The sequence below is a fragment of the Polychytrium aggregatum genome, assembly GCF_025602895.1.
Source record: "Polychytrium aggregatum strain JEL109 chromosome Unknown BJ171scaffold_4, whole genome shotgun sequence".
Lineage (NCBI taxonomy): Eukaryota > Fungi > Chytridiomycota > Chytridiomycetes > Polychytriales > Polychytrium > Polychytrium aggregatum.
Window position 1 is genome coordinate 492,422 of NW_026516206.1, and position 11,375 is coordinate 503,796.

At 58.7% G+C, this 11,375-nt stretch overlaps 2 protein-coding genes across 2 annotated transcripts; both read right to left on the bottom strand.

Annotated features, from left to right (window-relative positions):
- Nucleotides 1-66: 66 nt before the first annotated feature.
- On the bottom strand, nucleotides 67-4,213 carry BJ171DRAFT_489314 (uncharacterized protein). The gene is made up of 9 exons (XM_053109472.1): nucleotides 3,738-4,213; nucleotides 3,466-3,569; nucleotides 2,308-2,475; nucleotides 1,844-2,201; nucleotides 1,639-1,751; nucleotides 1,461-1,555; nucleotides 1,182-1,342; nucleotides 523-1,035; nucleotides 67-414 (listed from the first exon to the last, which is right to left on the bottom strand). Exons 1-9 carry the CDS (start codon nucleotides 4,068-4,070, stop codon nucleotides 370-372), a joined length of 1,890 nt encoding a protein of 629 aa, XP_052970635.1. The 5' UTR covers nucleotides 4,071-4,213; the 3' UTR covers nucleotides 67-369.
- A 224-nt stretch (nucleotides 4,214-4,437) lies between these two features.
- BJ171DRAFT_455042 (P-loop containing nucleoside triphosphate hydrolase protein) lies at nucleotides 4,438-7,108 on the bottom strand. The gene is made up of 4 exons (XM_053108265.1): nucleotides 6,895-7,108; nucleotides 5,806-6,484; nucleotides 5,219-5,465; nucleotides 4,438-5,004 (listed from the first exon to the last, which is right to left on the bottom strand). Exons 1-4 carry the CDS (start codon nucleotides 6,992-6,994, stop codon nucleotides 4,573-4,575), a joined length of 1,458 nt encoding a protein of 485 aa, XP_052970636.1. The 5' UTR covers nucleotides 6,995-7,108; the 3' UTR covers nucleotides 4,438-4,572.
- Nucleotides 7,109-11,375: the final 4,267 nt, after the last annotated feature.

The following is an 11,375-nucleotide window of genomic DNA, read 5'->3' on the forward strand; positions in this document are numbered from 1 at the left end:
ATGGGTCCCATTTCCCCCTGAATACAGTGTAAGTGTGATCGCCATTTTAGCCGAACAAGCTATATAGCCATGTCTTGGCCCCAGTGTGTCCACGAGCAACATCCACAGGCCGATTCTCATATATTGGGCAGTATTGCAATCCGGCATTGCAGCATCGACGCAGTCCAAATGACATCAGTACGCAGCGATCATTGTCTATGCAAGTCGGCCCCACGGACCCACGGACTCAGGGCCATGCTGCCCAAAACTAGCTTGTTGTCGGTCACTGGCGACAGTAACGGCAATGATGATGAATCAATAGCCCCCACTGCCTCTTGGAAGAGCTGTGTGTTCGTAGCGCTCTTCATGTCTAACGGGTCTGGCGAACTCTTAGTACGAGCCACCGTGGCCGTACTGATCGTAGCCAGAGTATGACTGATAGCCCTAACGTGAAGCCACAGGAAGCGTTAGAGCAACCATGGGGAGCAGAATCAAAGCCGCGGTGGAGCGCCGTGTTTTGAAGTCGATTCGACAAAGCCTTACCTGACCCTGTCCCTGCGACTGGCCGCCGTAGCCACCACCGTAACCCTGCTGTCCATGCTGGCCCTGCTGGCCGCCCCAGGAGCCGTAGTACCCCGATGCAGGAGCAGACGAGGCCGAGGCCGAATGCTCGTGCTCATCTGTGCGGTGCTGCTTGTACGAGTGCGAATGGCCAGAGTCCTCGATGGGTCGCTTGCGAGATCCAGGAGATGTCGAGGAGGACGTCGGCTTGATCAAGGTCGAGAGCTCGCGCTCCAGCTCATTCAGGGCACTAATGGTGGTGTCTCGTTCAAGCAAGAACTCGCGGTATCGTTGGCCCAACTGCCCCTTCTCCTCGCTCGACAGGGTAGATCGGGTCTGAATCGCCTCCCAGAGAACCTTGGAGTAGCTCAGGGCCGAGTCGCTCGTTTGGTGGATCTCAAAGAGCAGCCAGTTGGTCCAGAGGAACTTGCTGTTCAGGAATTTGGACGAAGCCTCCTCGTAGATCTGGCGGGCGGCATCATTGTCCAGCTTGTGCTGAGGATGATGCAGCCGGAGCAGAGAGTGGCAAACGGAGCAGAGAGTAGCAAAACGGAGCAGAGTGGAGACAGATCAGCAACAGACATCTACGCTACGGATGGCTAGGATCAAGGGCGAGTGCATCGATCAGAATTCTGGCGTACCTGAGCAGCGAGCTTGGCCTTGTACACGGTAAAGTACGCCTGGAGCTTGGCGTCCTCTGTATTGCTGATGGCCGAGCTCAGGACTTCTTCGGCGTCCTCAATCTTGCCACTGCGGCGCTCGAACTGGGCAAATTTGATGGTGGCCTCGACATGGCCAGGGACTGTGTCCCGGTCGTTGGTTAGGGGCATGGATCTTGTTCGAGTTGGCGGTTCGCGTGCCTCGCGAGCCCCATGCTGCACCTCTGAACGCAGTTGCTCGACACGAACTGCCTGACTCACCTGCAGTTATCAGACGCTTGTAGGCGGCACGGGCCTCCTGGATCTGCCCCTGCTCTTCCTCGAATGCCGCATAGGCAAGATGCACGAGAGGACGTCTGATTTGAATGTGCTGTGGCGTCAGTATCGCTAACATCGCTAGGCAAAATGGCTCGAGCCGCGGCTGTCATGCTGGACTTACTGAGGGGACAGGAAAATGGTTGTGGCGCGGACAAATGCGCCGCGTGCGCCGTCAATATCGCCCTGCGAAGCGAGATACCGGGTATAGCGCTGCCAGAACTCTTCGTACATGGCCTGTTGGTCAAGAGGGTTATGGACGTTAGAACATCACTCGACATCTCCGAAACATGAGAGACGCCTCCAGTGCAGTAGCGGCTGGTGCTTACGCAAGGAACAAGGCACCGCTCATAGAGAGCGCGGATCCGCGCGGCGTCGCCCTCCTGCTCCTCAAAGTCGAGGTACGACCGCCAGTTGGAGAGTGCGGCTTCGTCGAGGGACTTGACGTGGAAGTAGGTGCGCTTGATGAACTCAAACGACCATCGCTTTCGGATCTGGTCCTGGTTCTTGTTGAAGATGGCCAGACGAGACGCCTGGATGCGCTGCCGTACTTCAGCCTCCACAGCCTCGTCCGTCTGCGGGGCTTCGTTGTCCTGGGTGGCGGTGCGGACTTCGCCTTCGATTTGGGCATATTCCTCGCTCGAGACGAGCTCCTTAACGGGCAGAGCTGCGGCGACTTGCGTGTATCTGAGGTATTCCAATGAGACGAGGGCCGTTAGCAGAAATCGCCCCGATCAGCCAAGGAGGCGAACACATATGCAGACTCAGACCCGAGCACTATCGCCCAACCTACTTGTCAAAGAACTGCTGGTAGTCGCGCAGAGGCGTGGCGATGGTCTTTTCCAGGATGGTGAGGACGTTTCCGGGTTTCTGCTTGGACTCCTCGAACTGGATATAGGCCAGCCAAAACGGATGGCTCAGGAAATCCAGACCGACGGCAGCCGCACCTCGGGCATAGATGCTGAAGACAAAGCCCAGTATGTGGCAGAGACAGCGTGGGGGGTGTGATGGGAAGAGGAGATGAATGTCAGTTTCAGGGGCATCGTTCACCAATCAATAGGAGACGCGAAGAAAAGGCGGGCGGTTGCGGCAGCGTGACAATGTCTGGCAAAGACATTTTACCGAAATCAAAGAAACGATTGCATGTGATTCCCACAGAGGCAGCATCCAGGCGCAGGGATTTGCAGCTGCGGCCGCCCTTTTGGATATCACGCCCCCAATAAACAAAACAGCAAACGAGAGACACCACCGCCAAAGAGACATGCACTACTACGACGGTTGCTGGATGCGCAGGGGTGCCCAAGGCAGCAAAGTAAAGCAAAGTCGCCAAGGCTGCCCTGCCTCCGAAGCCAAGAAAAGCAGCCTCAGACTCAAAGGACAAAAGGCACAAGTCCGCCGCAGTCCGCACGCTAAAACATCGCGCCGCCAGCCCAGTTTTTGATGCAAATAGATCATCAGCGTGAGACGTGGCGTTTGACGGTAGCGTGCACGATGCGACTCGACAAGCAGCAGACGATGCGATCCGATGCAGTGCAGCCTCACTCGACAGCTGATTTGCGGGGAAACGATTCAGGCGAAAGCTGGATGGAGGACTCGGCCAGAGCAGCCCACATGAGCTGAGCGTTGGCGCAGATCCAGGGTGTCCACGAAGAGCACAATCCTGGGAATCGATGAAATCCAGGTTTGATTCGATGGCGATGGTGATGTTGCTGGCGATGGTGGTGGCGATGCCGACGTACGGTGTCGATAGCCGCCACATGTGTTCGGAGGAATGCTGCCGACGATTCGGTACCGGTTTACCGCGACTCGGCGGCTCGCACACACAAACACACCACGAAATGATGATACACAAAGCAGGGGACCAACGAGGAAATGGCGAGCACGCAGAAATGCAAGAGATGGAAAGGCACGAATGGCCCCGGAAGGCTCCGGGATGCGTGGGCTACTTTACCCTCGGATCTCCTCCTCGTCGGTGCTGTGGCGGGCCTTGAACTCGCAGTAGTCGATCCAGAGGTCGATCGAGTTGTGGATTCCTTGGACGGCACGTTCATAGACCTGCGAATTGCAGAGGCTTGCGCGATCAGCGATCAGCAGTGATCTCGCGACGGCACTCGGAATCTCTGGGATGGCCACCAGGCCAAGCGACACGATCGAGAGCGCCATGCATCCCCTCCAAAATTGGCATGATGATTGGCCCAAAGCACAGCAGGACACGGTACATACCTCCTCGGCCTTGGACGGCCCATCCATAAGCAGCACCAGCGCGGCATACTTTTTCCAGTAGACAAAGCATAGGGGGAACTTTGCCAGGAAATGGTCGTATGCCTTTCGTACATTGGCCTTGTCGGCTTCGGGCGACTCGGCGCTGATGGGCCCAGCAGAGGGCTGCTCAGCAAGACCAATCAGGTATTCCCACGACGAAAAGTCCTCCGGGTTCTTGGTGACAATCTCCCAGTGCTTATCCCACTCGGACTGTGGGGCGGCTGGGGTGACCGATGGCTGCGGCTCGGCAACGGTGCTGCTCGAGGCTTCAACGGAATCGGCGGTCGGGTCCATGATCAGCGGCGGAGAGAGAGAGAGGGTGGGAGTCGGGCGGGCAAGGGCGATCGGAGACTCGATGGCTTGGAGGCGCTGTGGAGGTCGGGCGTGCTCAGCAGTCGCAGACCAGGCAAGCCAGTTTGATGTGGGCAGAAGGATGGCGGGCCGTGGGTGCGTCCAGCCAGGGACAAGGCAGAAAAAAAGGCACAGCACAGGCAGGGGCGGAACATGCTGATGTAAGCGTGGCGCAGCGCATCTGTCCCCGTTTCCCGCACACTCGACCAGGGTGGTCATGTCCGCCGCGCTGCTGCTGCCACGGGGAGAATGGTCGCTGCGGACGTGTGTGTATTCCATTCAAAAACAGGAGCGACAAACACAGGGCCCCATTTCATTTGATTTCATTTGATTTCATTTGATTTCATTCTGCGGCCGCTGAGGCGGACTGGTCCCGTTCGGCAGCGCCGCTGCGATGCAGCCCGACGGCATACGACGCCGGATTCTGCGATAGTTCGCCCTTGATTTACTTCACAGCCTTCTTCAGGATCTTCTCCACTTCCATGTAGTCGTCGGTCGGGACTCGGGTGATCTCCCGACCAAAGTGGTTCGAGATCTTCATCATCTGATCGTAGCTCTTTTGGTCGTGACAAAAGTTGATGCTCACGCCCGTGCGGCCAAAGCGGCCTGTTCTGCCGATGCGGTGGAGGTAGGTTTCAAAGTCGGGCTGGGGACTTGTGCCCAGCAGGGGAATATCGTAGTTGATGACGAGATTGACCTGCAGAATGTCGATGCCGCGGGCAATCACGTTGGTTGTGATCAGGACCTTGCACTTGCCCGAGCGGAAGTCGTCCATAATACGGTCACGCTCCTGGGGCATGTGCTGTCCGTGGAGACAGGTGACGGTGTGTCCCTGGGAAACCATCATCCGCTCGAGGCGCTCGGCAACATCGCGGCGCTGTAGAAATAACACAAGCTCGTTAGCTCGACAGCCATACACACGAGCTCGACAGTCATGCACACGAACTCGACAGCATACACACGAACTCGACAGTCACGCATGTGTACTCGACAGCCATCGCTCTTGACAGCAAATCAAGCCAGTGCCAGCCGCACTGCCGGGCCAGCCTGCGCACCCAGCAACTATGCTAACGCAGAGCACGGATACTCACGTTGACAAAGATGATGCTCTGTCCGATGGTAAGCAGACCGTAAATGGCGCACAACACCTCGGCCTTGTGGTTTTCGTTTTTGCAGTCCATGTAGAACTGCTTGATGCCGTCGACCGAGAGCTCCTCGCGTTTCAGCGAGATTGAGTTGGCGTTGGGGGCGAACCGGTTGGCAAAGGACCGGATTTGATCGTTGAAGGTAGCGGAGAAGAGCACAATTTGACACGAGGGCGAGGCACGGACGACAAAGCTGGATCAAATCCAAGCAGTTAGTGCCAACATTAGCAGCGTGTCCCAGTCGTGATCGCGAATCACCAATCCAAAAACCCGCATCGAACCAATCGATATGTCAGATCCGAATCAGTGGGAGGTAGCTCGGCGGCATGACCAGCAAAGGTCAGCCGGTCAAAGTCGAGCTGACCGAGCTGAGAATGTGATTCTCGAGGTGCAGCTCACTTGCTCGAGGTGCAGCTCACTTGCCCGGCCCGATCGGTCCGATCGCCGCATATCTGCGGCTGCATCACTCATGCCAGCCGCTGCGACCACCGAATCGAGGCCAGGGAGCAGATGACGAAAAGATAGCTACGCACTTTTTGGCCTTCAGACTTTGCTCCTGGAGTCCCTGTCCGTCAAGCATGTTGTCTGCCTCGTCGAGAACAAAGATCTTGACGTTCTTGAGGTCGACCATGCGCTTCTGGATGAGGTCGAGGAGAGTGCCGGGCGTACCGACGACGATCTGGGCGTCGACCTTCTGGCCCTTGGGGATCGAGTCCTTGACGGCGTACGCAGTGGTGACGCCCGTGAACTTGCCCATTTGCGTCAGGTTGTCCATGATCTGGCCGGCCAGCTCGCGGGCAGGCGCAAGACAGATGGCTTGCGGGCTTTTGAGGTCAAAGTTGACCCGCGAGAGCATCGAGAGGACAAACGCCGCGGTTTTGCCGGTTCCTGACTGCGACTGCCCAATCATGTTCTTGGGGGGATTCGAGAGCAGGAGCGGAAGAGCCTTCTCCTGGATCCTCGATGGCTTCTGGAAGCCCATTCCGTAGATGCCCTTGAGGAGGTTGGGGTTGAGTCCAAGATCCTCAAACGACGACACGGCGGTGTAGAGAACGCTCTGGTCTCCGTCCGCCAGGCTGACCTCGACCTGATGCTCGCCACTGTCCTCGACCAGGCCACTGTGCTTGGGGCGGCTCGGGACTTCGGGCTCGTCTTCGGCCGAGGCGGTTGTGGAGAGCTCTTCAACCTTGTTTGCAAGCTGCTCGACGGCGGCTGCTCGAGGCAGGAATGTGTGGAGCCGGCGAAACAGACGGGAGATAGGTTCCGACCCCAAGCGGATGGACGTTGATTTGGAGGAGCAATACCGAGTGCCCGAGACACGCAGTCGGGACAGGACGCCGAGGAGCGGCGACAGAGATGAGCGACGGCATGAGTGCGGGTTGACGAGCAGAGGATCGATGAGCGGCGGATTGATGAACAGAGGGCAGACAGAGGCCGATGCTTAACAGGCGGTGCAAGCGAGACGAGCGAGGCATGGGATCGCAAGTGCGTGCGGCTTTGAAGCTGCTGCATGGCTCGGCTGCTGACCGGCTCGATATCGCCGTCGGTGCCTGCCAGCGACCAGAGTTCGCTTCAATCGTGTCTGGGCGCTGTTTGGCAAGGGAGACTCGCCGGAGGCATACCGTTTTGCTTAGCGGGATCAATCGGGGTCAGCTCGGGCGGAGCCGACCAGCTCGAGGCAGCAGTGGGGGCCTTGCCCCATCCGGAGTCTTCCGATGCCATGTGTGCGGTCGCTTGGGTGGTGGTCGGTGCGGGGGAGAGGCAGATCAGTGCAGACAAGCGACGGATGCGGAGGCGAGCGGCCCAGCAAGCAGCCAAATCCAGGCGTGGGAAAGGCCTGGTGCGACAGCGACGGCAATTTTTTCGCACGCGCTAATGAAATTCATTGTTGCGAGGTCGTTCCTGGCTGCATTGCCAGGGCCATGCCGCCGACCATGCAGATGCCGATGGATGCAAAATGAGGTACGGGATAGTCTCGGCGATGCAGGGAACGCTATCGGATGGCGCTAGTGTGGTTGCGCTGTGGGTGCAGCGGCGGCTCGTTGCGGCCGCACATCCATCGCAAGCAAGGCAACACGGCAGCGAGCGAACACTGTCCATGACGGAAGGCAACGGCATCGAGCCGCCAGCGAAGCGACCGCATTCCAGAGATCCGATATGCCCTCCGCAGCACGCTGCCGAGCCGCCGCGCAAAAGTAATGGTGGGTGGTGGCGGCGGCGGCGGCGTCGGGATGCTGGACGGGACCGATTCAGCGAACTTGGTTTGAAACGGGACACCTTCACATGTAGATGGCTTGTGTATTGGTTGATGTTGATCGATCTGGCTGAGCGACTTTGATCGGTACCCAAACCAGCGATATTGCTCTTTGCCCTGTGTCTTTCTCCCTCATCCCAGGTATGTCTTCGTGCCCTGACCTGCAGTGACTACATCTGGAGCGGCTCGCTGGTCCCGTCGTGCCCACTCGCTGCATCCATCTCTCCCACACAGGACACCACAGGCCGGGGCCCCGCCTCGGATCCATGGCGGTGAAGGATTCATCTCAGGCAGCAAGCATCTCGGCACTATCCAATGAGGCCTGAAGTAACAACCTTATCTGTCACTGGGGAGTCGAGCGTGGCCTGCCTTGACTGTTGTGGTGGACTCTGTCGATGAGATATCGACTGCAGATATTGGAGGCATGGACGGACTGACACCATGAGGCAGACCGACTCCATGGGACGGCCACAGGGAAATGGTTAGATCCACTTGTGATATGATCCGACCACGCCGTGTTTGTCCGTGTGGGACGATGTGTCTCATTCTTTCTCCAACACGCTGTACGAATCGTTCTTGCAACGCTCCTGGCAGGAGACTCGCCAAATGTGGGATCCAGCACCGGTCAGCACGGAGTCCAATGTCGCAGGAGGATATTGCCCGGCATTGTCGAAGAGGAAGGAGGAATACAGGTCTGGCCCGCCAACGACCGTGGGAGCCGGTCCCAGCAGCCAGCAAAAGTACCTGGAGAGGTGTGCGTGCGTTGGAGCCGAAGATCGCTTCTCGTTGATATCGCAGAACAACACAGCCAGATACTTCCAACCGCTACCCAGGTGATTCGCAAACAATCGAACCGGCATCCAACGGCAGTCCTGCCGGGCAACAACTGGACTGCTGCCGGCCTCAATAGCACGGCCGCCTGAGGGCGGGGCTTGCATCAAGAGCACTGCAAATGCCGACAACACCGAGACGATAGCACTGCTCGCCCTGATAGCATTCCTCGCTGATAGCATTACTCGCCCTGATAGCACTGCTCGTCCAGAACATTACTCGTCCAGAACATTACTCGTCCAGATCCACCTCGCCCCCGTCGATCCGTCTTGCCCAACCACTTTTGCGCAACAACCCTTTCCCACCGGGCTCGTCGCCACAGCCGCCTCCCCCGTCCAAACAGCAAACAGTCAGGCCCCGTGTGGACTGCGTTTGCACAGAACCGCCTGTTGCGGCCTTCTCTGCAGGATCCGTCGATCCGTCTTCTCTTTTCCAGAGGCCGACCGCCGGATCTGCAGACCCTCCCTCCCTCTCTCGGAGCAAGCCGTCTCTCCTCTTTCCGGCCCTCGCTTCACAGTCTCTTCCCCCCCCCTTCCCGGCCCCGCTGCTGCAAGCCTTGGACCTGTGCCCTGCTTGGCTTGACCCGGTGCTCGCCCCTCCCCCTCGCCCTCCGCATCTCGCCCCTCGGCTCCATCCCGCCCTTGCCTCCCCAGCTTTTGCGCTTTTTTGTCCTTGGTGGTCGTCCGGCTGGCATTCCTGGCTGGAAGTTCTTTCTCTGCGCATCAAACCGCTGGCCTCAATCTCCCCCGATAATGCTCGGACCTCCCTCTTGCGACTGACCCTGCTCTGCTTCAATCCTGTCAAGAGAACTACCTGCGCTCCCGTCGACGCTGACAAAGCCTGCTTCGTTGCTCTCTTGCTCTTTCCGGCCTGCCCACACTCAGAACTGAGTCAAGCAGTCCGCCTGTTTCCCCTCCCTCCAATTCTTCATTCCCAAGCCCAGTCCCCTCCCCCTCATTTGCTTTCGCTCTTTCGACTGCACCTCCCTCTCGGTCTGCAGCCATTCTTCTGGAACCGCTTATCCGCCCCCGGCTTCGGCTTCCGAGTTACGAGTTCCTGATCAGTCCCGCCTCTGTTTCAACCGACATTCTGTATTCCTCGTCCAGCCTCCCAGCTTTCTCCGGCTGACATCAACACCTTCTTGATTTTCATAATTGCGTATTCGTTATGTCTTCGTATAATACCGTTAATCACATTTGCTCTGGTTCTTCCCAAAACCATGTCATGGGTCCGCATCCTGGACAATCCTACTTCCACCCAGGCTCGCATCCGTCGACCAACTCGTCATCAGTGCACATCTTGCTGAATCAAGAACAAGCCTTCTCGTCAATAGCCTTGAGCCCATACTCGAATGGGAGCCTCGACCCAGCCCATCGCCACTCGGATCCGTCGCAGTCCTTCATCGACTCTTCCGACCCTCTCCGGCCATCCGGCAAGCTACCGCAGACTGCATTTCTGCCCGTGCGCATTTCCGTCACCGGCTCTCATCCAGACGACTCGCCCAAGCTCCAATCATTTTCGCGATCACAGCCAAACCCGCTGGATTCGTCGCTGCTCTCGTACGAGAGCGCTTTCCCGCTTTCGTACCCATCAGACTTTCAACCGGCGAACGGTGTTCCGTCCATCGACATCGAAAAAAGCAGCCAGCATCTTTCCCCGCCGTCGTCCCATGAAGCTCTGGTTTCGCTGCTGTATCCGACTTCGGTTCCTGTCTCGGTGGCCGCGCTGGTGGCCAACGTCCCACACACACCATCGTTCTCGGGCCCAGGAGCATCGACACCGCTGTTCAACCACCACGACGCCGCATCGCCGTCACTGTATCATCGAGGCGGTGCTCCATTCTCGCCCATGCTGCCCTCGGGCCATCCTGCACCATCGGCGTCAAGACCACCACCGTCGCAGACGGGCTCGCTCCAGCGCCCCTTCCACCGCGGATCCATGAGCACCATATCGATGGAGGGCGGCCTCCACAACTCGTCCATGATCGGCTCCAGCCGGTATAGTTCGCCGTGCTTCCCCCGAAACTGCAACGCCGAGCTGCTGTCGTCGCCCGCCCCCGTGGCCATGAACTGGGGCCACAGCCCGTACTCCTCGCCGCTGGGGTACACGGGATCGGAGCCGGGCATGCAAGTCTATACCCGCTCTGGGGCTCCATCGTACAACACCACCCCCGTCGACTCGCACCTCTCCTCCAACGTTACATCCCCGCACAGCTTTCTCCACCGTACGCCCTCACGCAGCGAAATCCTGGCAAACCCGTCAAGCGTGCTTCCTCAAGGTGTCAAGCGCGGCCGCAGCCCGGGCATGGTGTTTGATGGCCGGCCGCCGTTTGTGTCGACTCCCGGCCACCCGCTTCTTCCGACATCGTTGGCGAGCGACGCTGCCCCATTTGGCTACATTCCCAGTCTGGAGCCATTCGACGGCTCGGTGCCTGTCAGCGCTCCTGTTCTGCCCCCCGGTGGCTCGTATCAAACGCAAGGCCGCCGACGGTCCATTCGGCTGCTCACCCGAAGCCTGCACATGGGCCCCACATCCGGCCTGGCGGGTCTCCGGGCCGACCATCCCGATCTTGCCTCGGCGAACGATGCCCGCGAGCCTGTCCCGAGCCACGGTTCGCTGTCGTCGTATTATCCACCATCGGTGCCCATGACCCAGCTGCCAAGCTCGATCTCGCACCTGGTGTCGGCCCAGTCGCCGACGACACTCAAGTTTGTCGAGTCTTCGATGTACCCAGAGCCTTTGTTGAACCTACCGCTGCCAACGACACTGCAGTCTCAGCCGTACCCACAGCGACAGTCACAACAGTATCCTGCGACTCTCTCGGAGCTACAGACGCCGTCGTATCCGATGAACCAGCAGCCTCTCGTGTCTGATCCCCTGTTGGCCCAGGGCTTTGTGGACTACGCTGGCTCGGGCCGCATGCACACAAAGGCCTCGCAGTTCGTGTCGCTGGCTTCCCCAGGCTCCCAGCGACTGACAGGTGACGGGCATGCGTCGCAGCTCTACCTCTACCCCAAG